At 42.5% G+C, this 27,321-nt stretch overlaps 1 protein-coding gene and 2 long non-coding RNA genes across 3 annotated transcripts in view; 2 read left to right on the top strand and 1 right to left on the bottom strand.

Annotated features, from left to right (window-relative positions):
• Positions 1-226: 226 nt before the first annotated feature.
• The window catches only part of LOC309351559, a 35,135-nt gene continuing 8,040 nt past the window's right edge, over positions 227-27,321 (bottom strand). Inside the window, exons 2-3 of the long non-coding RNA XR_014160909.1 lie at positions 24,574-24,772; positions 227-486 (exon numbers count right to left, since the gene is read on the bottom strand). This is a non-coding gene — a long non-coding RNA (uncharacterized lncRNA). The remainder of the gene's footprint in view (positions 487-24,573; positions 24,773-27,321) is intronic.
• Positions 465-25,823, top strand: LOC309351556. Its single transcript, XR_014160907.1, has 3 exons — positions 465-507; positions 24,767-24,803; positions 25,381-25,823. It is a non-coding gene; the product is annotated as an uncharacterized lncRNA (long non-coding RNA).
• On the top strand, positions 8,695-24,235 carry LOC309351635 (uncharacterized protein; the record flags this gene model as incomplete). The annotated part of the gene is made up of 7 exons (XM_081879425.1): positions 8,695-8,843; positions 11,077-11,362; positions 12,452-12,603; positions 13,154-13,439; positions 20,537-20,688; positions 22,891-23,176; positions 24,076-24,235. Exons 1-7 carry the CDS (start codon positions 8,765-8,767, stop codon positions 24,233-24,235), a joined length of 1,401 nt encoding a protein of 466 aa, XP_081735551.1. The 5' UTR covers positions 8,695-8,764.

The following is a 27,321-nucleotide window of genomic DNA, read 5'->3' as shown; positions in this document are numbered from 1 at the left end:
TCCAGTTTTGAAAAAACATTCATACACATATCACCGGTTGTGTAATGATCCTTACCGATGTAACCAAGAGTTAAAGCCATAGTGATAACTTTATTTTACTTTACAAAGAAACACACCAATTGCAAGTTATAACCGTTCAGTGGTCCAGTCCTCCAACAGGTCTTGACAAGCAACTGCTGGCAGGCAAGCGTGTCGCGCATTGTTGGGAAGTCTGATGAACAGGCCAAATAGGTTTGGGAACCTCTGGTCTAGGAAGTTCACATCTGTTATATTCATTGATATTCCTGTGGGACACTGACGAAATTCTTCTCGAGTTCTGTGCTATTTGGGGGTTTGTGATTCCAGTGATCTCCATCAACCAAGTATACTTGGGGTTGTTGTTTTTTAAGTAAGGTTTGGCATGGCTCAGACATTTTTCATCACAAAGGAACTCTTGCTTTGACATTTAATATATGTTTTATCTAGGAGATGAAGAGGGGTCCACATCTGGAATGGAAGAAGCATAAGGTTGGTAAATGATCCTAAGATAACACATGCTCCAAAAGCCTAAAACATTATACATTAAACATGAACAGTCAATATTTATTTAGCTGGTTAGTTTGAATCAATATGGTAAATTTGGTTTTCTTCACCTCACCAAACACTTCCAGCAACTTGACGCTTTCCCCTCTTGTTCCTAAGCCTCTATAAGGTGGCTCATTTCACCTTGCAGGGCACAGCCTTCCATCCCACCCACACCCATCACAATCTTTAAGGCAGTGACCTGGGGCCCTTCAGATCTTATTGGACTCCAACTCCCACCATTACCAGACAATATGGGCAATGACCAGGGATGACTGGAGCTCCAGATGGCATTTCCAGATTGGTGATACATACATAGAGTTATGCAATCATTTGTTTTTCTACTGAGAGCTACAAGTGTGTGTGTGTGTGTGTGTGTGTGTGTGTGTGTGTGTATACTCTTTTAATGGGAGCATCCTGCTATATTACATGCACACTAGTGGGTAGGACTAAGCTGAGTGGATGGGGAAGCCTCCCATAAGTACCTTTCTGCTGCTCCCACCAGATGCATGTTACCATTGGTGCATCTTCCTTGGGATATTGTGTATGCCTAAAGAAGCAGCTGGGCCTTGTGCTATCTCTGGAAAGCTAGGTTCGATTGGCACTTGATCCTTGCTTTCTGGGCATGGGTACGAGCAGTTTTCCCCTTGCCCCACTCCTTTCCAAGGGAAAACTTACTCTTTAGCGGTGTTGTGTTCATGCTGATACAGAAAATCTGTCCATGGTTCTGATCTGTGACAACTGTCTCATGCATATGCATCCTTCCATATAGGAAAGATGTCCTAGTGAGCAACACTTTTATATTAAGATTATAGTATTACTGTATATTGCATGTTTAGTATTGTTTTGCAGTACAGTTATACCTTGGAAGTTGAACGGAATCCATTCTGGAAGTCCATTCTACTTCCAAAATCAGCAGCCAATCAGAAGTCACAGAAGCCCCATTGGACGTTCGGGTTCCAAAAGACCATTGGCAAACCAGAACAATAACTTATGGGTTTGCGGCATTCCGGAGCCAAAATGTACAAGTTCCAGGGTGTTTGACAACCAAGGTACGACTGTATGTTGCCCAGGGAATGTTTGGGATGGGTAGCTATAATCATGTAATGAATGGAATAAATAACCCTGGGAGGTTGCATCCCAAGGAGATGCAACCCACAAATTACCCTGGTATCTCAGCTGCCTTATTTTTCTTTCTGCATAGATTATATTTTATGGGACAGCAGAAATTGTGTAACCAAGAGCCACTAGATTTGTAGAAAGACATCACAAATTATTGTTAATCAGTGGTAACAAGAAAGAACCTGGTTGGCTGTCTAGAAGAACCTGCACCCAGAGGGACGTCAACACCTTCCATGACTGCTAAAATCCCAAATAAACAGTAGAACTTGCAACTCTATGTGGCTGGGTGTGTCATCTGTTACAAGATGGGGAAACGTATTCCTTGATTTTTCTTACATACTTTATTTAAATAGTCATAACTCTCACTTTTTCAAAGTGGTGGTATACCCAGCAGAAACAATTTAAAAATGGCAAACATATCAATAAAAGCTGTTGGGAAGCAATCTCAGATTTTGAAAGGCCTTCGTGACTGAGTCAGACCATTATGTCCATTTAGATCAATACTGTATATGAATGTACTGTAACAGAGATTTAACACATGAAACTGGAGTGTGGCCCATAGGCTTTGTTTCCATGTAGAACATATACAGTGGTACCTTGGGTTAAGAACTTAATTCATTCTGGAGGTCTGTTCTTAACCTGAAACTATTCTTAACCTGAGGTACCACTTTAGCTAATGGGGCCTCCTGCTGCCGCCGCGCCACTGTCATGCGATTTCTGTTCTCATCCTGAAGCAAAGTTCTTAACCCGAGGTACTATTTCTGGGTTAGTGGAGTCTGTAACCTGAAGTGCTTGTAACCTGAAGCATCTGTAACGCGAGCTACCACTGTATAGGAGAAAACCAGCCATTTTATTCTGTTGTGGAAAAAACACACATTTGGAATGAGCAAAATGGTGATTCTGCCCAACACGTGAGGCAAGGGTGTAGTTCTAACACTGAACGTGGCTGTGAACCAGACTCTCCTTATTGGGTGTCGTCCAGATGTTGAACTACAACCCCAGGAGCCCCAGGAGGAGGAGGAGGAGTTGGAGGAGGTTACTGTAGGCAATGGATCTTTGAGATCACAGATTGTACTGCTTGCCTCCTGCTTCCATTCCTCCCCCTTTATGGCCACGTTGCACAAAGCTGCCAACCAAGGATTTCACTTTGTGCATCTGATAAAGCAGACACCGTCTCTCTTTCCCACAGCTTGTGTTTGTTTATAACTTGCAAACAGGTCCGTCAGGCTGTTCCCAAGGTTGCCCTATTTTCCATTCCATCTTTCAGCCTTGAATGACTATTGCTGCAGTTGTATAGTGTTTATTTTCAGGAGCTGAAGCTGCTAGCCTTGAACTCTGTTGCAGAAGAAGTTGAACGGATATTGACAGTCTTCCAAAAAACAGCAGGCAGCAGGGTTTCGGCTGTCTTTAGGCAAGATAAAACTATCTTGCATGCCTCCCACCCTGCTTTTACTCTTGGGTTGGAAAACAGGGAACATGGTCTTAAAACTGTATAGGAATGGGCGCATCTGTCCATTTTGGGTTCTCTCCGATTTCCCTACTTCCCTTCTGAAGTTCCAGTGATACCAACAGGATTTCCTAAGGCAGTTTGCTGCATGTCGATTGGGGGCCCTGCATCCACCTACACAACCCATTGGGCAAGAACTGCTGCTGATGTATCCTAGTCTTGTATAAGTTATCCTAGTCTGTCTCACGGGGCTGTTGCAAAGATAAAAAGAGGGGAGGACAAGGTACACAGCCATGAGTTCCTGAGCTGAAAATCAAAATACAAATATACAACAAGAATAAACAAATATGTGCAGTTTCAGAACTCTCAGGGGGGCAAACACCCCCCACAATTTTGTCAACCTTAATAAACACAAAAAAGCAACCTTATGTTAAAGTGCAGCCTATAGGAATTTTCACCTTCTGTAGCTGTTAAGTGTGCATTGATTATATGGGTGTATTTGCTGATTTAAAAAAAATATATTTTACACTTTTGATTTATGCTTAGTGCATATGAGTCAGTAACAGCCCAGTGATGACAAGCAAATCAGCAGTGGCTGTGGGGCTGACATGAAAAACCACATTGGGGTGGGGCGGACACTGCAGTATAAAGTCATCATAACAATATCAAGTGAATCATACCCAAACTTTTGCTAGGTAGGAGAGGAGCCTCATTTATTCAAGAGAATTACTTGCAAGAACCGTATTTGCTCAAGTCTAATGTGCCAGCGCCATTTTGTTTCCAAACCTTGAAATAAAAAGCTCTGGAAAGTCATCCCTGAGTTTTAATGGCAGAATGGGTGACTTGTTGGGGAGTTATTTGTAGCTCAGCTTGTCCTTGAACAACGTAAGGAATGTTTTCTAAGGAATGGACTGTAAATGGATAGACAACGAGGGCAGTTGATCTCTTCACACACCAGGTCTGGGAACAGAGTGCCAGAAGGGCTGCATGCACGAAATGGATTTCTATATGTTTGGGAAACCACAGTGGTGCTGACTGTATGGAAATAATCAAGGCCAGTTATGACAATGGATTAAAACTAGCAGAAGGTCGAGAACGCGATGAAAAGAAGAAGGAATGTAGCAACAACAGGAGGAATTGACATATGTTTGTAACACATGTGGGAAATTATTTAAAAAATTGTATAAAATTTAAGAAATATGGACTGATTTGTTAAAATCTGGAAAACTAATAAAAGAAAGAAAAATAAAAAAGAAACAAAAAACGTATTTGCTGGTGAATGTAGTGTGTATCGGCAAAATGTGCACTTTTTATAACGAGTTTCAGTCAGCCTGCTGCCTGCACTGCATTCCGCTTTTCCTCCTCCTTCTCCTTCCCCCGCCTCTCTCAGAACTTGTGCAAGTGGAGGGAGCCAGGTTTTAAAATACACACACACACACACACACACACACACACACAAACACATTTCTCTCTGCTCCCCTCTGCTGTATCAACATTCCCAAATGGAAAGGTGCCTGGAGCTGGCTTGAGCACTGATTTGCCAGCCCGGTCCGGGGGGCTTCTGATCTGTCATGCCTTCACCGCTGCTACCTCTGTTGTAAGCGAGTTTTTAAGAAAAGGATTGGTTAGTTGGTTGTGTCTGTATGTTCATTTTTTAAAAAAATCTCTCTGTGTGCAATCTCTCTTGAAAAACAACAACAAAAAACCAACCATGCTGATGGAGCCAGAAGGGGAGGGTCTCGTGGAGGGGAAAGCCGGCTTTCCCTTGCTTGCTCTGTCAAAAGTTGTCCAGCAGCTTCATGGACAATTTTCTGGGTGCTCAGGCACTTATGAAGGCAGGAATCTCAGGGAGAGGCTTTTGGGGACCAAGGCCTGATCAATCATGGCCTGCAAAACTACTGTATTTACTCGAATGTAATGTGCCATTGAATCTAATGCACACAGTAATTTTCACAATGTAATTGGGCAAAAAAGGGTGCACATTAGTTTTGAGTAAATATAGTAAATCATACCAAAAACAGCCAGTTGTGTTTTCCACTGTAAAGCCAGGACACTTGGGGATTGAATGAAATAATGTGGACATGCAGGACAGCACTTAAACATGCATACAGCTAATCTCTTCATCCAGTGCCAGACTAGCAGGAATAACAAGATATTCCTCTTTTTTTTCCTGCCGCCCTTAGAGGCCATCTAGGAGTACCAGGTAGGGGTGGTCAGCATTCCTTCCTCTGATAGCTTAACAACAGAGATTAAGTTATTGAGCATTCTTGGCAATAGCAGCTTCTCTGTATCCCCCTAATTGTTGCCTCCACATTTTGCTTTCTAGCTTTCTTTATAGATGTTTGATTGCCTTACCTTTTAAAAAATGGAAGTTAAGAATTCAGTACCCTTGCTGGGTTGGGGGCCTGGTACATGTGTACCCACTATATTGCCCGTTGGCAGCCCTGTTAATTTCAGATCTTCATATCACTTTGATAATTTTTAAAAAACAAGTCCCCACAATAATTCATCAACATTTTTGCATGAATTTCTCTTAATAGACATCCCTTTGTATGTCATTTTGCCCAATATACTGCTGCAAGCCACTCCAATCTCTGAAAGCAAAAGCAAACAAAAGGGTCTCAAAAACATAGCACATATCGTTAAATCATTATACACATCACAGGTAAGGACAAATGGCCAAAAAAACCCTCCTCAGGGCACAAGACTGGACTCTTGGGCTTTCCTGAGTTGGGAGCCTTTTAGCACTGTGTTAACATAACTGATTTGTTCAAGCTAGACAGCAGGTAAGGCTGTGGAGAATTAGCCATGGGGAATCAGGGACAGTTCCATGACAAAAGATCCTGAACAGCTTCCTGTGTGCTGGCATCTTCACACAACAGAGGGAGAAGAGGGAAAGCACTCATTCTCTTTTCTAAGCTCTACACAATTTCACAGTGCATGGAGATTCCTTGCACCAGAGGAGTAGTACTTTCCTGCTTTGAGGGAGTCCTATCAGTGGGAGAGAAATATTTTGATAGATTCCTTTGTTGGTTTGTATTTGTCTGGCTTGCTTAACTTGTTCCAATCTTTTTCTTTTTGCATTCTTGTAACCACCATATCAGATGGATCTACTTCACTTAATATTTTGAACTGAACTATAGGGCAGATTCTTTTGCCTTTAATTCCTTTAATTCCTTCCAGCAACTCCCGGCCTAGTTGCTAAACTCCAGGCAGGACAGGTTTTTCTATTGAGCAAAGCAAATTTGTGCAAGATGTTACAACACTCAGCAGCTTTCTTACTTGAAGGAAATGGTGAATTATAGCAATAATAGGTAGAGAGTGACACGTCACACCACCCAGTCTCTGTACTCCACAAACAAATGCCATTCTTATGGGTTTAAAATTCATTAAAACAGACTTCCAGGCGGCAATGATTGACTGGGCTGCAGATTTTGGCTATAATATAGACCTGGCAGATTGGGATAAATTATGGAATAATACGGTTAAAATATAATACAGATGCTTTTTAGGTGGTACCTGATGCCCAGAAAATTGGTAAAGATAAATAAAAGAGGATCTAACCAATGCTGGATATGTATGGATGCAGAAGTCATGTTAATCCACTTGTGGTGGCAGTGCAAAAGCGCAAAAGCGTTTTTGGGGATGATTCATGAAGAACTTATGAAGATGCTCAAATGTTCATTCTCCCCAAAACCAGAAGCATTCCTGCTAGCCCTAATAGGACAAAACTAAAAACCTATTCCTCTATGCAACAGCAGAGGCAAGGATAACATATGCAAAAATGTGGAAAGAAAGAACAATTCTGACAAAAGATCAGTGGATGTTGAAACTAATAGAATTTACCGTAGCTGCTTTGACAGCTACAATTTTAAAAAGAGTGGAATAATGATAAATATACAAGCGGGGATAGATTTTTGAACACCAGTTTTTTAAAAGAGTAAAAGGATAGGTACAGGAAAAAAAGAAAATATAAACTAAGGAGTTGCAGCAAAATGAAAGGAAAATCTAGGCTGTCAAGGAAAGATAGGCTGGGAAGTCTTCATATGATAGGATCTGATTAGAGATGTTTCATTGTTGTATTAGATGCCTATTATTGTATTAGATGCTCTATTAGACATTTAGAAGAGGTGATAAGATAAACTAGAAAAACACAGAGAAAGAAATGAATATGTATGTAACTGAAAAATGCAAAAAGAAAAATTAAAAAAGGGGGAAAACCCAGACCTCCAGGACAGATGAAATCCAGACTTTTGTCCTCTGGTCTGCATTCTGTAAAATATTGATGAGACAAGTTAAAACTACTTAACAAAAGGTTGAAACAGTTAGAACTAATTAGAAACTTGAGAGTTGTGGAGCAAACTCAGCTTTCTCCTTTTCACTTGCCAATATGTGTATTAATCCTATCCACTCAATCCACAAGAGCCTATCTTCATATGCCAGGGAGTCCCTAACACACCAAGGGTTTGAAACCCATCATCTACCCTTGACCTGGTTTAGCTGGCCAGATAACACCATTTCCGGGGTGTGGCTGCTGTTGCAGGCTGGCAGTTTCAGTAACAACAACCGAACCCCTGAGAAAACGCCTCAGCCCAAGAGTCAGCAGCCTCAGCTTCTGCAGCAGGCATTAGTGCAGGTCCCGTTGTCTCAGGCAGGCAGAAAAAGGACTGCAAGGCAGAGAGCAGGTCTTCCACGACTCACAGCCAAGAAGGTCTCTTGGTTGGGAAAGCATGCGATCCTTCTTAGGATCTGCTCCAAAGGCTGCTAATGAATTTAAAGGTTAAAAACAGCACTTTGAATTGGGTACTGAAACAGACTGGCAACCATCATTGACAGTCAAGAATTGGTGTGACATTATCGAGATAGCTAAACCCAGAACAGGTGTTAGATGATTCACATGACACAGCTCTATATAGGTTTGGAGCTGGAGGGATCTTCTTGTGGTGCGATATAGTGTTTGTGTAACTTTGCTTTGTCTTTTTCCATGGAGTTTTCTTGGCAGGGATACTTGAGTGGCTTGCCGGTTCCTGCTCCAGGTGGATCACGTTTGGTCAAAACTCTCCACTATGACCTGTCCATCTTGGGTGGCCCTGCACAGCGTAGCTCATAGCTTCTCTGAGTTATTCAAGCCCCTTCACCACAGCAAGGCAGTGGTCCACAGTTGGACAGTGTTCTTAACACTACCCATGGGTTGGACCAAACTGCGGGAGGCAGTGGAAGGTAGGAGTGCCTGGGGTGCTCTGGTCCATGGGGTCACGAAGAGTCAGACACGACTAAATGACTAAACAACAACAACTTTGCTTTGAAAGAAATAACCAAACTATTTATTTTCATTTAAGACCATGGTTCATGTGCTCTTTCTGCTATTTTGTCTCATTTACCTCAGACCCTGCCCCTTATCAACCAAATCTCCTCATGTTTTAATAACTGGCAAGAGGTCAAATATTTGCTTTGACCACAAAGTTGAAAGGAAACTTTGAGTGGTCTTTGTTATGAACAGTTTTCTGATTGGAGGAGAGCAGCATCCCGGGCAGTTTAATAACCCCCTTCCCACTCTCTTGTCAGCACTCTAGCCAAGAGCGCTTTTCTCTCTCTGTAAGTCTTGTCTCCTGAGCCTTGCCCAAAAAGGACACAATGCTTCGAGGAGGGACTGTGAGATGCTGCCTTTTGCTGATGCTCTTGACCATCCTGCCTACACGGCCTGCATTGGAAGGTGCGTTACCAAGAATTGGGTGTCATTCCTCCCCCTATTTTTCCTCCCCCCCCCCAATATTCACTGGTGCAAACCCATAGAAGGCTGGCTTAATTCCCACTGGAAAAGAATATGACAAGTTAATGGTTACTTACAGATATCCTGTTAATTTCAATAGGGCTTCCTATGTGAGTGCCTGCCTTTAGAGCTGGGCCTCTGTTTTGGTTAAGAAATATTTCTTTTTTAAAAAATAATAATATTTATTATCATTTCTAAAAGATACAAATAGCAAAAATACATACATCCAAGAAGCCAAAATAGACAAGGAGTAAAAACGAAAAAATCAGATGAAAGAAGAAAAAAAGAAAAAAAAATTAAAAAAAAATTCCACCTTTTAGATCCCATTTTCGATACCTTCTTTTCTGGACTTCCCCACGCCCCCCCTTCTTGTATTCCACTTCCCATATTTGTTCAGCAAATTTTACCTTAATATCATCACATATTTTAGCCATTTATTTCAATGTTATATTTACCTCGATCTAATCAATGACACTTAAGCTATATACCTTATTCATATATAAGAGAGATGAAAGAACAAAAGAAATCAAAAAAGTAAAAAATACTTATTCCTAAGGTTGTCCCTGGTTCCCATCCACAAATTCCCCATTTTAATCCGCCATCAGCCGATCGCGCTAACCCGGAAGTCGGTTAAGAAATATTTCTTAACAGTAGTTAATCAGGCTCAAGACAAATTCCCAAGGCACTCATTGCGCCCTCTTCTTTGGGAACTGCTGTTGCCCGCCAGCTTTTGTCACCCGGGGCTTGTTTGAATATGGGTTACAGCTTTTCAGCAACAATTATGGGAACTAATGGCAGCACTCCTAACCTCTTTACCTCAGAGTAAGCTGCACTGAATTTAATAGGACTCAGGGGGAGATTCTAACCATGTTTGCTCAGGGGTTAATGTTTAATGTTTAATGACAATAGAAGTTGCATTAGTCACAACTAACTTGTTCCTTTGGTTTCAATGGGCTTTTAGTGTCACTGAAGTAAAGCTCATTGAGTTCAAGATTTACTCCAGGTAAGTGAGTACAAGAATGCAGTCCTAGGCACAAGTAACCCATACCTTTCAACATTCCTCAAATGTAAACAGGAACATTTCTCAATGTCCCCCTAACAATTGACCCCATTCCTCCACCCCCTGGGGAAACCCTCTAATTCCAATGTTACCTTATTTCAATCTTTGGAAGATTTACAAAAAGAAAAACACATACCAATTAATAACTTTTAGAAAGGGGCAATGTTAGACGTGGATGCACAAAGCATCTTAAAAATCAAGACTCCGTGCACCCTGCTCCACTCCCCCTTTCAATCCTCCCTGAATGGTCCTGATAGCCAACTTGCTACATGAAGCTGGATTTTAGGGTGGCAGCAGCCTCTCCTCCTGAGCCGCCCTCCTGCAACTGCTGCAAACTGCCCAAGAGAAAAGGCCAGCAACAGCAGCCACAAGAGTCCCTGGAGAGGCACCAGAGAGGCAACAGGATGTTCCTGCAGAGCTGCCACTGCCGCCGCCACTACTGCCACTGCTCTGAACAACCTCCAGCTTGTGCTCCTCTCCAAGCTCAGCAGCGGTAGCCCTGACGGGGAATTGGGGACATTCAGGGATCAGATCCCCAGCTAGCATGGCTTTTGTAATTCCAGAACTGTCCCCGAAAAACAGGGACACTTGGAGGTGATGCTAATCTTTTTGTTTGGTTGGAGTATGTGCCTTTCGTGCTGTTTGTTGCAGTAACCGCAAGTAGAATATGACATAGGTTTAGCCAGCTTCATTACACTTCTGGTTTTATTTTGCACTGGAAGGTTTCCTAACAAAGAATGAGGACCCATCCTCACTTCTGTTTGTGCCGCGATTTCTAGGCAGAGGTATGATTTCTGGCATGGGTCCAAGTGAGTGGTGTGTGTGTGTGTGTGTGTGTGTGTGTGTGTTCCCACCGCAGGAAACCCATTTGAGTTTTGTTTTGATTTAGAGGTAAACAATGAGTTTTCCCACTAAAGCAATGGGGCAAAATAAAGCCCTGCCTGGACTTGTGTCTACTTATGCCAGGCAATTGCGGAAAAAAATGGTGTGGATAGGTTAGAATTTATGTGAATGGGTTAAGAATTGATTCAGCTCTCTTAGTTTTTCCTACCTTGCAGTTCAGTGGTTGAAGCACATCAGCAACAAAATGGAACCTTTCCCCTTTCTTTCTTTCAGACACCAATGTGGCCCTCGCCGGAGAGGCTTCACAATCCAGCAACATCCACCCGCTAGGAGCAGCTGGAAATGCCATTGACGGGTCCACATCCAGTGATTATAACCAGGGATCCTGCACCCACACAGATTCTGAAAAGAATCCATGGTGGATGGTAGACTTGAAGGCACAATATCTAGTATTCCATGTCACCATCACCAATCGGAAAGACTGCTGTGCTCAGCGTCTTAATGGGGCTGAAATCCGAGTTGGGGACTCCGCAGAGAGAGGAGGCACCACAAATCCTAGGTACTGAATCCGGATCGGATGCTTTGTAGCCAGGGAAGGGAAAGCTGTGGCCCCCCAGGTGTTATTGAAGTACACTCCCATCATATTGATCCATTATCTATGTTGGTTCAAGCAGGTGGCAGTTGGAGTCCAACAATATTTGGAGGGCCATAGGTTTCCTATATCTTCTTTTCATGTAGAGAAGTCACGAGGTATAATTTTCTGTTCTGCCCTGTTTTCGTCACATGCAATTCATTGTCTGCTGCAGTTCACTTCTGCCAAAAGCTATGTTATTATGTTTTGCTTTCCACTGTGGCAAAACTCCTGTCATGAATACACCAGCTCCAAGTGTAATCTTGCAGCCGGCTGCAGAATGTAGTCTGGACAGGGAGGCTGGGCTTTCATGCTGCCATAGGAGAGCCCACAGCTGCCAGTATCAATTCCCCCTGACCTTGGACAGCTGGCTGATAAGGGAGGAATGGAGAGCAGGCTGGGACACAGCAAAAGCTCCCCGGAAGCCCAAACAGGCGTGGAAAGTCACAGAGACAACTTTTCGGAACAGGAAGGGGCTGCAGCTGACTAAGTAAGTCCGAGGTGTAGGCGTATAGGAAGGCTCCTAGACAAATCAAAGGCTCAATCTCTTCTGTCGACACAGGAAGAACCCCTCAGAAAGGTCAGCTCAGTGATGGGGGCTGGAGGTTTGTTAGAGCCGTCCGGAAATAATTGCTTGGGTTTTTTTTGCAATAAATCCTCCTTTTTAATTACTTACGCTTACTATGTTATCAAGCCGGGAACCTGGACTCCTCACAACTACATAACTTATGTAATTTATATAATTCAGTATGTAAATTACGTAGGTTGCATTGTTCTGTTATGCCAGGCCAGCATAGCTCTGACAGTAGAGCATGAAACTTTAAATCTCCAGCTCATGAGTTCCAGACCCACACTGGACAAAAGATTCCTAATTTGCAGACGTTTGGGCTATGTGACCGTCATAGTCCTTTCCAACTCTACTGTTCTATGATTCTATGTGGGGTTTTTTGCTGAAAAATATTATTCCATTATTGTTTAATGCTATTCTTTTTTTATGATTTCGTTTTTCTTTTCTAGATGTGCTACAATAAGTTCTTTGGGTGCTGGCGAAACAGAAACTTTTTACTGTGAATCATCAAAGGGCCGGTTTGTAACAGTTACCCTACCGGGGAAAGAATACCTAACACTTTGTGAAGTCCAGGTGTTTGGATGTAAGATAGAGACCCATAGTACGTAGAAAAGATATTGTCATCTATTTGTGTACAAAGAGACTGAGGCTGTGGACACACCCTGTATTTAAAGCACATTTAAATGCATGACTTTCCCCCAAGAATCCTGGGGTCTTTAGTTTAGGATTGGCTTCTGTGATTCTGGAATGTCCAGCTTCAATGGGGCAGTTGACGGGTAGAGTATACAGGCCTAAACTCTTACTTTCCATGCTCTGCTGCTACTAAGCCTGCAACTGAAATAACGGTTTCCCAAGATTACACCGAGGCTCCCCTTCCCTCCCCTTCCTCACTTGTAGGGGATTCACCCACTGCTGAGATTTTGTTTCAGCACCAGACAAATACCGTACCCTCCAACATGTTGAGGCTGAAAACTGAGATGCACATTTTTGGGCTCTACCACCTTGCATACGATTGTGATCTCACATGTTTTTAGGCACGGCGAGAGCATTAATTAAGAATTAATTCAGCTCTCTTAGTTTTTCCTACCTTGCGGTTCAGTGGTTGAAGCACAACACAACAAAATAGAAACTTTCCCCTTTCTTTCTTTCAGACACCAATGTGGCCCTCGCCGGAGAGGCTTCACAATCCAGCAACATCCACCCGCAAGGAGCCGCTGGAAATGCCATTGACGGGTCCATAGCCAGTGATTTTAACCAGGGATCCTGCACCCACACAGATTCCGAAAGGAATGCTTGGTGGATGGTAGACTTGAAGGCACAATATCAAGTACTCCGTGTCACCATCACCAATCGGAAAGACTGCTGTGCTCAGCGTCTTAATGGGGCTGAAATCCGAGTTGGGGACTCTGCAGAGAGAGGAGGCACCAGAAATCCTAGGTACTGTATCCGGATCGGATGCTTTGTAGCCAGGGAAGCTGCGGCCCCTCAGGTGTTTTTGGAGTACCACTCCCATCATCTTGAGTCCGAGCAGGTGGGAGGTGGAGTCCAACAATATCTGGAGGGCCATGGGTTCCCCATCCTTTCCTTACATATAGAGATGTCATGAGGTACGCTTTTCTGTTCTGCCCTGTTTTCGCCACATGCAGGACTGTTTCCATTCCACAGCAGTTCGCTTTCTGCCAAAAGCTAACTTACTTTGTCTTGCTGTCTGCTGTGGCAAAACTACAGAAGTTATGTAATTTAGTACAGTGGTACCTCTGGTTACATACACTTCAGGTTACATATGCTTCAGGTTACATATGCTTCAGGTTACAGACTCCGCTAACCCAGAAATAGTACCTCGGGTTAAGAACTTTCCTTCAGGATGTGAACAGAAACCGTGCAGCGGCAGAGGGAGGCCCCACTAGCTAAAGTGCTACTTCAGGTTAAGAACAGTTTCAGGTTTAGAACGGACCTCTGGAATGAATTAAGCACTTAACCCGAGGTACCACTGTATGTATATTAGGCAGGTTACATTGTCCTGTTCTGCCATGCCAGCATACCTCCGACAGTAGTACACAAGACTTTTAATCTCAGGCTCATGGGTTCAAGATTCCTAAATTGCAGGGGGTTGGACTAGATGACCCTTGTGGTCCTTTCAAACTCTGCTGTTCTATGATTCTATGATTTCATTGGAATGGAAATGCAATGCAAATCGGGGAACATGATGTAGTCAATTACATACTGTTTTTGGACTGATCAGCAAATACTGATCATATCCACTGGATCAATTTCTTTTTTTTTCTTTTTTTTAAAAATGATTTTTATTAATTTTACAACACAAACAAAAAATAAACAAACATAACACGACTTCCCCAAGCCTCCCCTTCACTGCATTCTTATTTTAGAATTTTTTAGCAATCCTTCATCCATTTTTATATTTAATTCTCTTTAAAATTTTCTTAAGCTTAAATTTTTACAGCTGTAATTCTTTATATCAAATCCCTTGACATCTTAACATTCCAAAATTTTACAACAATTTTTAAGATAAATTTTAAATTTTTTCCAGTCCTCTTCCACTGTCTCTCTCCTCTGGTCACGGATTCTGCCGGTCATCTCTGCCAGTCCCATAAATTCAGTCACCTTGGTCTGCCATTCTTCCAGAGTAGGTAGTTCTTTAGTCTTCCAGTACTTTGCCAAGAGAATTCTTGCTGCTGTTGTTGCGTACATAAAAAATGTTCTATCTTTCTTTGGAATCATTTGGCCTACCATGCCCAAGAGAAAAGCCTCCGGTTTCTTTGCAAATGTCCACTTAAGGATTTTCTTAATTTCATTATAGATCATTTCCCAGTAGGCTTTAATCTTCGGGCAGGTCCACCAAAGATGATAAAAAGTTCCTTCGCATTCATTACACTTCCAACAGTTGTTATTGGGCAAATGATATATCTTTGCAAGCTTGACTGGGGTCATGTACCATCTATAGATCATTTTCATTATATTCTCTTTTAAGGCACTACATGCCGTGAATTTAATACCTGTGGTCCATAACTGCTCCCAGTCAGCAAACATAATATCATGACCGATGTCTTGTGCCCACTTAATCATAGCTGATTTGACCGTTTCATCCTGTGTGTTCCATTTTAGCAGCAGATTATACATTCTAGACAGATTCTTAGTATTGGGTTCTAACAATTCTGTTTCTAGCTTTGACCTCTCCTTCTGGAATCCTAGTTTCCTGTCCTGCTTAAATGTCTCATTAATCTGGTAATAATGTAACCAGTCTCGGACTTTAGGTTTTAATTTCTCAAAACTCTGTAGTCTCAACTTTTCACCATCATATTCTATAATTTCGCAGTATTTTGGCCAGTCTGAATCCATGTTCAGTCTTTTTACCGCCTTAGCTTCCATTGGTGACAACCACCTGGGGGTTTTACTCTCCAACAAATCTTTATATCGATTCCATACATTATACAGTGCTTTCCTGACAATATGGTTTTTAAAGTTTCTATGAACCTTTACCTTGTCATGCCATAAGTATGCATGCCAACCAAAGTTGTTATCGTAGCCTTCCAGATCCAAGATATCTGTATTCTCAAGAAGTAGCCATTGTTTCAGCCAGCAAAAAGCTGCTGCCTCATAATAAAGTCTTAAGTCCGGCAGGGCGAAGCCCCCTCTATCCTTTGCATCAGTCAAAATCTTAAATTTTATTCTGGGCTTTTTGCCCTGCCAGACAAATTTAGATATATCTTTCTGCCACTTCTTGAAACAGTCCATCTTGTCTAAAATTTGCAGTGTCTGGAACAAAAATAACAATCTCGGCAATACATTCATCTTGATAACAGCAATTCGGCCTAACAAGGAAAGTCTCAGCCTAGACCATATATCAAAATCTTTCTTCACTTCCAACCAACATTTCTCATAATTATCTTTGAATAGGTTCACATTCTTAGATGTTAAACTCACCCCCAGATATTTCACTCTTTTTGCAATTTCCAAACCGGTTTCTCTTTGGAAACTATCTTTTTCCCCCATCGTTAGATTTTTTTCCAGCACCTTTGTCTTATGTTTATTTAATTTAAAACCTGCTACTTGACCAAATATTTCAATTAATTCCAGAACTCTTTTTGTACTGGCTTCTGGCTGTTGCAATGTCAAAACTAGGTCATCTGCAAATGCTCTTAACTTATAATGTTTAGTTCCGACCTGTATTCCTTTAACCAGCTGGTCCCTTCTAATCATATTCAGCAAAACCTCCAGTACCGATATAAACAATAGGGGGGATATTGGGCATCCTTGTCGTGTCCCTTTCTCAATTGGGATCTCGTCCATGACCATACCATTTACAATTAGTTTAGCCTTTTGCTCAGAATATATTGCACCTATACCGTTTTCAAAATTTTGGCCTACCCCCATCCCTTGAAGATTCCTCTTCATAAAGCTCCAGCAAATATTGTCAAAGGCTTTCTCTGCATCCACAAAAATCAACACAGCTTTTCTATTTATGTCAGTTTCCAGAAGTTCCAAAATGTCTATAATATTCCTCACATTATCTGACATTTGTCTGCCTGGTAGAAAGCCTGTTTGGTCCCTGTGAATCTCCTCTAACAAAACTTTTTTAAATCTTTTTGCTAAAATGTCTGCAAAAATTTTGTAATCCACATTCAAAAGTGATATAGGGCGGTAGTTCTTAACTTGATGTTTCTCAGTTTCTGTCTTCGGTATAAGTGAAATGAATGCTTCCTTCCACGATTCGGGAGCCTTTTTCCCCTCCAAGATTTGGTTACAAACTTCTTTCAATGCTTGTACTAACCATTCCTTCAATGCTTTGTAGTATCTCGCGGTCAGCCCATCTGGTCCTGGTGATTTCCCTAGTTGCATATCCTGAATGGCACCCTCTATTTCTTGATCTGTAATTTTCTCATTCAAACTCCTTCTGTTTTTTTCCGAAATTTTTGGCAGGCCGTGTTTTTCAATAAATTCTTCTATCTCTTGTTCATTCTTTGGCCCTTGTTTATACAGTTTCTTGAAAAAACTTTGAAAACAATTACTTATCTCATTTGGTTTATTAATAAACTTCCCATCTACTTCGAGTGATGTCACCGTATTCAACTTTTGTCTCTTTTTCAATTGCCATGACAGTAGCTTCCCACATTTATCTGCTGACTCGAAGGTCTTTTGCCTCATTTGTTTTATTTTCCATTCTATTTCCTGATTCATCAGTTCCATATATTGTGTTTGATGAAACTTTATTTCTCTTAAAATCTCATGAGACTTAGGTTTAGATCTAAGTTTCTTCTCCCCTTCTTTTATTAGGTTCCAAATTTTCTCTTTCCTCTTATTCTGTTTTTTCCTCTTTATTGAATTCTGTTGTATTAGGAAGCCACGCATCACGGCTTTGCTTGCGTCCCAAATTACTCTTTTTTCAACATCTGATCTCAGGTTTATCTCGAAGTAATCTTTAAGTGTCTTTTGGGCCTTTTTACAAATTGCTTCATCTCCAAAAAGGGTGTCATTCATTCTCCATCTAAAGGTTCCAGCTGTTGTCAGTCTCATTTCCATCTTTACAGCATTATGGTCGGAGCAGGTTTTTGGGCAAATTTCTGTTTTTTTAACCCTTGATGCCAGATTGCTAGAAATCCATATTTGGTCGATTCTAGTCCATGTCATTTTTGCTTCAAAGTCCCCTCCCTTTCCAGAGGGTTCCTAGTTCTCCAAATGTCAATCAAGTCCATAGTGTCAGTCAGTTCAAAAAAAGTCTTTGGTAGTCTTCCATCCTTAGATATTACTTGTCTTTGGGCCTTGTCCATGTTTGTGGAAACAACTCCATTCATATCGCCAATCATTATAATTTTAAGGTCCAAAAAGTCCATTAAAGTCTCATGCAACTTCTTAAAGAACTCTGCCTTCCCCTCATTAGGTGCATAAACTCCTACAATCAAAATCTTTTCTCCTTGAATTTGAATTTCCACTGCCAGGTATCTTCCTTGTTCATCCTTAAAGATCATTTTTGGCTCCAATTTTTCCTTAACATAAATCACTACTCCTCTTTTCTTGACTCTATCTGATGAAATAAATTCTAATCCTAGTCTCTTGTTCGTTAGAAGTTTTCTATGTGTCCTGGCAATGTGGGTTTCTTGTAAGCAGATTACATCTAAATGTTCTTTCTTTAATATATGAAACACTTGGCCCCTTTTTCGGGGATGGTTTAGACCATTACAATTCCAGCTCAGGAGTTGCAGAGACATTTTTATTGCTGGGTACCTCTTCCACCGACTGCACCCAGTTCTTGCTCCTCCTCGGTCGGTGCTTGGTTCAATCCAAATGATAGGTTTGAAATGTCCGGTATTTCCCTCTCACTCACAGTTCCTTTCTGAAGATCCTCTGAATTTCTTTCCAGAAAATGTTCTTTATCCTGATTTGTTTTTATTTTAATTTTCTTCCCTTTAAAGTTGAAGGACAACCCTTGTGGGAATTCCCACCTGAATGGAATGTTGTTCTGTTTGAGTAAATCAACTATTTGAGTTCTGACCTCCAAAAATTGAGTTCTGACCTCCAAAAAGTGTTTAGGAATATCCTTGAAGATCTGTATCTGGGAGTTTTTAATGACCAAAGCCTTCTGGAAATGTAAATTCAATATTTTATCTCTTTCTTCCTTTGATCTCAAAGTGATTAAGCAATCTCTTGGTTTCTTGCCTTGCTTCCTGCCAATCCGAAAGGCTGTAGTTATTACAAATTCATCTTCCTCTCCATCTAGCTCATCATTCCAAAAGTCTTGAAATTTATCTGTAAGAAATTCCCCAAGCTTGTCCTCTTCCTCTTCTGGTACCAATCTCAGTTTCAGATTCTTACTTTTCCTCTCCAATTCCAAAAGGGCTAAAGCTGCATCATGTTCATGTACTTTCTTTGCAATAGGCGCAAATTTTCCCTTGGTTTCCTCAGCAGTGCTCCTGGCGCTCTCAGCTATTTTCCTTGTTTCCGTGCTCTCTTGAATTAAACGATTAATAGAGTCTGTATTAGATGATATTGTCGTTGTGTTCAAGTCCAATCTTGTTGTCAACTCCGTCAGTTTCTTAGAGTTCTCTGTAGACTGTTTAGTAAGCTCTGCAGACTGCTTAGTAAGTACTTCTAAAGATTGATTTATTCTGAGTAGAGCCTGTGTCATAGAATCCATTGATGCTGCTGTTGTTTTCTCCTGTGCAGCTGCTGCTCCTGATATGGAACCTCTTTTTTGAGCTTGTTTTTGAGCCTGCTTTGTTTTACTTCTTGTTGAAATTTCTTCCAGCGGGTTGCTCATAACTCAAGGTCGTTCACACAGGAAAGTTACAAGTGGAAAATCCCGCTGAATCCACCGTAATGCAACTGAAGCCCTCTAGAGGGAGAAATTGTATCCAAACAGAGGTAACAAATAGACAAAGAAACGGAAAGTTCCAAAAGCAAAAGTCCAACCAAAAGTCCAACCACAGTCCCTACTTTGTAGCACTTTATGGTATTGAAACTTTTATCCACCAAAGTCCCGTTATTATGTTTCAAGTAGGTCTTATTTTGTAACCGCGATCTTTTGACAGCTCATTTGACAGTTCCTTCTCTAGGCGATCGCTGCTCCGGCAGTCTGGCCAGAGGTGTCGGCAGCGGAAACTTCCCCGTTCATAACTCTTTCTTTCTTTTAGCAGGTTAAATTAGTTCTATTCCCCCCCCTTCCCCTGCTCTACAGGGGGGAGATCCTTTCGATGTCCGGTCTAATAGAGTTTAAAGTAACTTTCCTCTTAAATACAGCTCAATCTTTTCATTGCTCCGTCACTCATGCAGTTCCGGGAGGCTGACTTCCTTAATTTTGCCTTTCCCGTTTTCAGCCAAATCTTCTAATTTTTTAAAGTCCCGTTTCCTTAATTTTCCGTTCTTACTCACGGGTGTTGTTGTTGCCAATCAGTAGTTTCAGAAAGGAATCGGCGCTCTCCGTCAATGGCGACGCGGCTTCACTCCGCAAGCTGGGTAGCGATCCTCAGCACCGCGCTCGCCCCGATGCCGCTCCGGAGCCTTTAAAAAGGCTCTTTCACGATACCGGGGGGCGCAAAGGTGCCCACCGAATCTCCTTGTTCACAGGCTTCAGCGCCTGTGATTTTAGGGGTCCCCCGCTTGCCGTAGCGGGTAAGACCCGAACTCGCGGAGCAGTCCTGCCTCGGAGCTCGAGGCAAAGACCGCCATTAAACGCTGGCGCCGACCGGAAGTCTCCACTGGATCAATTTCTGTTCCTCTCATGGGGTGAATTTGTCCACATTGGCCATTTCCACTTCTATTTTGTCAACATTTTCTGGCATCCCGGCTTTACAGGATTATGGCACAGGGAGGACAATGGAGTGCAAATGTTCCAGACATATCCCTAGCAATTTGATTTCCTAGAACATAGCAAATATTTGCTTTCTTTTCTGACTTTTTCATGTGAGTTCAGGTTACTGAAAAAAATTCTTCCATTACTGTTTAATGCTATTTTAATAATAATAATAATAATAATAATAATAATAATAATAATAATAATATATGATTTGGTTCTTTTCTAGATGTGCTACAATAAGTTCTTTGCGTGCTGGCGAAACAGAAAGTTTTTACTGTGAATCATCAAAGGGCCAGTTTGTGACAGTTACCCTACCGGGGAAAGAATACCTAACACTTTGTGAAGTCCAGGTGTTTGGACGGAAGATAGAATCCTCTGGTACGTAGAAAAGATATTGTCATCTATTTGTGTGCAAAGAGACTGAGGCTGTGGACACACCAACAGAATGGTTGGGGCCCGTTCCACGGAGTGGGGGGGATGCACAGGGACACCCATTCTCAGGGATCACAGGTACGAGGAGGAATTGTGCTAAGACCGGACCATGTCATTACCAAGGAGGCAAGTTTAGTCATTGTTTGAAGTCTATCCCTGCCTCCGGGTCTGGTCTAGACCAGAAGGATACTGGAATCAACAAGGGAGACCCACATGCCAGGTGAATGATTCACAAGACGGCTGTCACCCACGACTTGGTCGTGGATGGAGGACTTGACCTGGCATGTGGTTCAATGAAACAGATGGGCCTGTCCTTGCTGCTGCTTGTCCACCAGGTTTCTCTTACGCACAGCAACCCAGGACATATGGGCGGGTGGGTGCTGCAGTGATATTTAGAAAGTCATTAGCTTACACCAGGTGTCCTATTGGGAAGACCCAGTTTTCTGAGTGCATGTTCTGGAAGGTGGGCGATAGGAGCAGTACAGGATTCCTTTTGGTGTACTGACCTCCCTGCTGCACCAAGGATTCCCTATCCAAGCTGCTTCAGGTCGTGGCAGATGTTCTCCTAGGGACACCTAGTTTGGTTGTCCTAGGGGATTTTAACATCCGTGCCGACACGCTCTTACAAGGGGCCCCTCAGAACTTCATGCAAAGTATGGCCTCCATGGAGCTGTCCCTGAATAAGTTTGGCCCAACTCAAAGTCGCGGACATGCTTTAGACCTAGTGTTCACCTCTATGAATGTGGGTGATCTGACACTAAGGAAAAGCGAAACAAAAGAAGTTCCATGGTCGGATCACTTTCTGGTGCATCTGGACTTCTCCACGACCCTTCCCATTTGCAGGGAGGTGGGACCAATTTGTATGGTCCGTCCCCACCACTTAATGGATCCAAATGGTTTCCAGAGAGTGGTAGGGAATGTTTTATTCCATGTTGATGGTCTTTCAGCTGATTCCCTGGTGGCCTGCTGGAATGTGGACTTAACCAGGGCTATTGACTGTCTGTCTCTGAAGCACCCTCTCCGATTGCATGGAACCTGGACAGCCCCATGGTTTCCCCAGAGTTGAGGGTGATTAAACAATCGCTGAAATGGCTAGAGTGCCAGTGGTGGAAATCTCATTTTGAATTAGATCAGACATGGGTTAGAGCTGAACGTTGAGCCTACAAAGTGGCAGTAGTGACACCGTAGAGGACCTTTCATCTGCAGAAGACAGCAGCAGGAGACTCTTTCAGGTGGTTTGCAATCTAACAGAACCACCTCTGCCGTTGGGGCCTGGTAAGGACCCCAAGATCTCCTGCAATGATATTGCAAATTTTTTTGCAGATAAAGTCTGCAAAGTTTGCAGAGTTGGAAGGAGGTAGACTCCACCTTCCACCCTGGGAGCAGGGCTGGGACAGAAGAGTGCTAGAGTCTTGTCTAGTCAAGTTGTATAGGATCGATTCCAATCTGTTACCTCCGAGGATGTGGACAGGCTGCTCGGACAAGTGAAACTGACCACCTGTCTCCTTGATTCTTGTCCACCCTGGCTCATAAAAGTGAGCCAGGAAGGGCTGGGCGATGGGCTCTGCAGGATGGTGACCTAGTGCTGGACCTTGGCACTCTGAGGTCACTATGCTCACAAGCACCAGAGTGAGAGTCTTTTGGTCTGGTGCTGTGGCATGAGGACTTGCTACAGAGTGCTGGACCAAAAATGGAGAGATCTGGCAATCAAACAGAAGCCAGGATTGGCTTCTGTGATTCTGGAATGTCCAGCTTCAATGGGGCAGTTGACGGGTAGAGTATACAGGCCTAAACTCTTACTTTCCATGCTCTGCTGCTACTAAGCCTGCAACTGAAATAATGGTTTCCCAAGATTACACCGAGGCTCCCCTTCCCTCCCCTTCCTCACTTGTAGGGGATTCACCCACTGCTGAGATTTTGTTTCAGCACCAGACAAATACCGTACCCTCCAACATGTTGAGGCTGAAAACTGAGATGCACATTTTTGGGCTCTACCATCTTGCATACGATTGTGATCTCACATGTTTTTAGGCACGGCGAGAGCATTAATTAAGAATTAATTCAGCTCTCTTAGTTTTTCCTACCTTGCGGTTCAGTGGTTGAAGCACAACACAACAAAATAGAAACTTTCCCCTTTCTTTCTTTCAGACACCAATGTGGCCCTCGCCGGAGAGGCTTCACAATCCAGCAACATCCACCCGCAAGGAGCCGCTGGAAATGCCATTGACGGGTCCACAGCCAGTGATTTTAACCAGGGATCCTGCACCCACACAGATTCTGAAAAGAATCCATGGTGGATGGTAGACTTGAAGGCACAATATCAAGTACTCCGTGTCACTATCACCAATCGGAAAGACTGCTGTGCTCAGCGTCTTAATGGGGCTGAAATCCGAGTTGGGGACTCTGCAGAGAGAGGAGGCACCAGAAATCCTAGGTACTGTATCCGGATCGGATGCTTTGTAGCCAGGGAAGGGGAAGCTGCGGCCCCTCAGGTGTTTTTGGAGTACCACTCCCATCATCTTGAGTCCGAGCAGGTGGGAGGTGGAGTCCAACAATATCTGGAGGGCCATGGGTTCCCCATCCTTTCCTTACATATAGAGATGTCATGAGGTACGCTTTTCTGTTCTGCCCTGTTTTCGCCACATGCAGGACTGTTTCCATTCCACAGCAGTTCGCTTTCTGCCAAAAGCTAACTTACTTTGTCTTGCTGTCTGCTGTGGCAAAACTACAGAAGTTATATAATTTAGTATGTATATTAGGCAGGTTTCATTGTCCTGTTCTGCCATGCCAGCATACCTCCGACAGTAGTACACGAGACTTTTAATCTCAGGCTCATGGGTTCAAGATTCCTAAATTGCAGGGGGTTGGACTAGATGACCCTTGTGGTCCTTTCAAACTCTGCTGTTCTATGATTCTATGATTTCATTGGAATGGAAATGCAATGCAAATCGGGGAACATGATGTAGTCAATTACATACTGGTTTTGGACTGATCAGCAAATACTGATCATATCCACTGGATCAATTTCTGTTCCTCTCATGGGGTGAATTTGTCAACACTGGCCATTTCCACTTCTATTTTGTCAACATTTTCTGGCATCCCGGCTTTACAGGATTATGGCACAGGGAGGACAATGGAGTGCAAATGTTCCAGACAGATCCCTAGCAATTTGATTTCTGAAAACATATCAAATATTTGCTTTCTTTTCTGACTTTTTCATGTGAGTTCAGGTTACTGAAAAAAATTATTCCATTACTGTTTAATGCAATAATAATAATAATAATAATAATAATAATAATAATAATAATAATATATGATTTGGTTCTTTTCTAGATGTGCTACAATAGGTTCTTTGGGTGCTGGGGAAACAGGCAGTTTTTACTGTGAAGCATCAAAAGGGCAATATGTGACTGTTACCCTACCTAGGAAAGAATACCTCACACTTTGTGAAGTCCAGGTGTTTGGACAGAAGATAGAGACCCCTGGTAAGTAGAAAAGATATTGTCATCTATTTGTGTACAAAGATCCCAGCCTGTGGACACACCCTGTATTTAAAACACATTTAAATGCATGACTTTCCCCCAAGAATCCTGGGATCTTTAGTTTAGGATTGGCTTCTGTGATTCTGGAATGTTCAGCTTAAATGGGGCAGTTGACGGGTATAGTATACAGGCCTAAACTCTTACTTTCCATGCTCTGCTGCTACTAAGCCTGCAACTGAAATAACGGTTCCCCTGATTACACCCAGGCTCCCCTTCCTCACTTGTCGGGGATTCATCCACTGCTGAGATTTTGTTCCTCCCAATTGTTACGATTCTAGTCAAGACATACCCACTTGGAATGTACAAACTGCACAGGGACTTTCACCCCAATAGCCAGAAAGCAACCACTCTGAGACAGGTGGAGGTGGGCAGATGAGGACCCTTTCCCATCATCAACTGAGGAAGCTCAGTGTGTCAGAATTGGACAGTTCTTGTTTTGGATGTAGATCCATATAATCTTCTCCCTATCTTGAATTCTGCAGGACAGCCTGTGTGAAAAGGAAGAAATATAAGTTCAAAGTAAGTTCATTTTCACTTCTCTTCAAATTCACTGACCTCAAATTTAGGCCTACCTCATTTTTTTGCAGAGGTTTATAAGGGCTGGTTCTGAACTCTGCCTTGGACTGAATTTTGGGTGAAATTTTGGGCTTACACTTAGACAGATCCCCCAAATTTGGCAGAGAGGCTTGCTTCAAATTGGCACCATTATTTCACATGCTTAACAGCTACCAATCTATAGGAAGTGAAGTTTTAGGCTATGCAGGTCTGACTTCAGTCACTTCCAAACAAAATGTATATTGATCAATCGCCCTGATTTGTTTTCACAAAACTTGCACAGAGGTTATACGGCATCACCATCAAGGGATTATGATGAATTTCCACTATGGTTTCACCTCATTTTTCTTACTGTAAACATTGGGGGGAGGGTTGGGGGGGGGAGCAGATTTGTTGTACAAGAGCTGCTTATGGTTGCCAAAACAGTTTCCATTGGTTTAGGTGTACTGAAGGATAGCAGTGTGAAAGGGACCAGCTAGAATTTGTTGAGATTTGCGATTCTGTTCTTTAATCAGCTATTTTTGCCTTTTTTGTATTCTAGATCTGTTCGGCACAGCTTTCCCTTTTCCTGACGAAACAGACAAAAGCTATTATGTCTTGGATTCCACACACTAGTACTGGCAGCATTTATTCTTTGTGAGAGATTAGTTCCAGAGTTACAGACATGAAATCCCTTTTCTTTCCTGTTGGTACTACAACAAATTCAATGTCTGGCAAGAGACAAAGGAACCCTCGATTTAGACCTGAGCAGTACCACAGTCTGCTCACCTCAAATCTGCTATCCACAGCCCTGTCCTATTAGGCACATTTCCTAATAGGAATTCTCTTTATCTTACTATTCTCTATGATTTAGGATGTCTGTCTGATTTTTATTTTCAGAAGATTGTAGGCTGAAAATGTATTATACGTGTTATAGATCAACATCATCTGATTTATTTTCACATTTCCATGTTTGTATGTACAAGGCAGCAATACATAAAGAAGAAATAAATATGTAAGTGCTTCTTGTATTAACATAGAGATTAAATATGGTTGTGCCTCAATTTTTTTCATTTGTTTGTTTTGTATTGGATCCTATTGACTGGAAGAAGAAAACAGGAGACTTGGATCTGACAGCTGTCTACATATAGTTCCATTTGATTACAGTATTAAGAAATGGGCCTTAGCTTAGTAGTAGAGCCTCTGTTTTGCATGCAGAAGATCTTGGGTATAATCCCTGGCGCCTCCAGCTAGGGCTGGGAGAAACTCGCGCCAGGAGCCCTGGAGAGTCGCTTTCAGTCAGTGTAGACAATATTGAGGTAGGTGGACCAATGGTCGGATTTCCTATAAGGCCAGCTCTCTCTGTGTGTCTGTGTATAATGTATATATTTATCAGGTTCAATTCCTACCAGGATCTTGGGCTGTAGCACACCCCTCTCTGCCTGATGCCCTAGATAGAGTAGATAAGATTAGTCTGCCAGCTGAAGTTAGCATCGTTGGTGAGTGTCCTCCTCCTCCTGCATGTGGATGGCTCTGTTGCATCTGGAATATTGCTTTGTAAGCAATCTTTTGTAAGCATCCACTTTCTTTCTGCTCGTTGCAGAGCATAGGCTGTCTTGCATGCACTGGCTTTGTGGGGGAGATGGTGGGTTAAATGGGAGGCCCCCATCTGTATACAGAGAATTGTAGCGGGTGACTTTAAACTATAACATAGTTTCCTCCATAGCAGAGCATCTACCTGCTGTGCAGGGAAAAACCTCTCATTTCAGTGGCCTTGCAAAAAACAAAATATGGGTGTGCAGTGGTGTAGCTTCTCAATGTGAACCTCAGGTCAGACTATTGAGCCATCTTGCTCAGTACTGTCCACAGTCACAGGCAGTGGAATCCAGGGTTTCAGCAGATGTCTCTTTCAGCCCTGCCGAGAGATGCCAGAGACTGAACCTAGCAGCTTCCACATGCAAAGTACTGTAGGTGCTGTAATCCTGAGGGCTGGCCCTTCCCCAAGTCACTAGCTGGTCAGCACAGCCACCAGAGAATATCTACCACGGCCACCCACCACACAACCATTTATCCATATGCATCCTGCTAATTCCATGATGTCATTAGGGCAGCTACTACCCTAGCTGCTTGCACTATTCTTTTAAAAGCTGGGTTGTTCTCCCGCCTGCTGTGCATCCCAGACAATCAGAAAGCAGCAGTTCTATAGAACATTTCATTTCCAAAGTAATTGTGATGATTGGCTGAGATCATACCTTATTTTCTCTACATTCACATAAGACTCTGAAGATTCAGTCATCTGGCTAGCATAGTGTCACCAGTTATTTCAAGAAGAGGAAGGGTAGTGTATTCCCTTTGGGAGATGACTACATTACCTTTGAGTCAGGAATAGTGTCTCTGTGTGTGTGTTAGTAAATGTGCTTTGGGAAAAGCGAACACATAATGTTCACTTGCAAGGATTGCTTCCTGAATACGATACAAGCTGCACTGTCCCCAGTCAGTTTCC

Source organism: Podarcis erhardii, assembly GCF_964252035.2.
Source record: "Podarcis erhardii genome assembly, chromosome: 10".
Lineage (NCBI taxonomy): Eukaryota > Metazoa > Chordata > Lepidosauria > Squamata > Lacertidae > Podarcis > Podarcis erhardii.
This window is presented reverse-complemented; position numbering and strand designations above follow the sequence as displayed.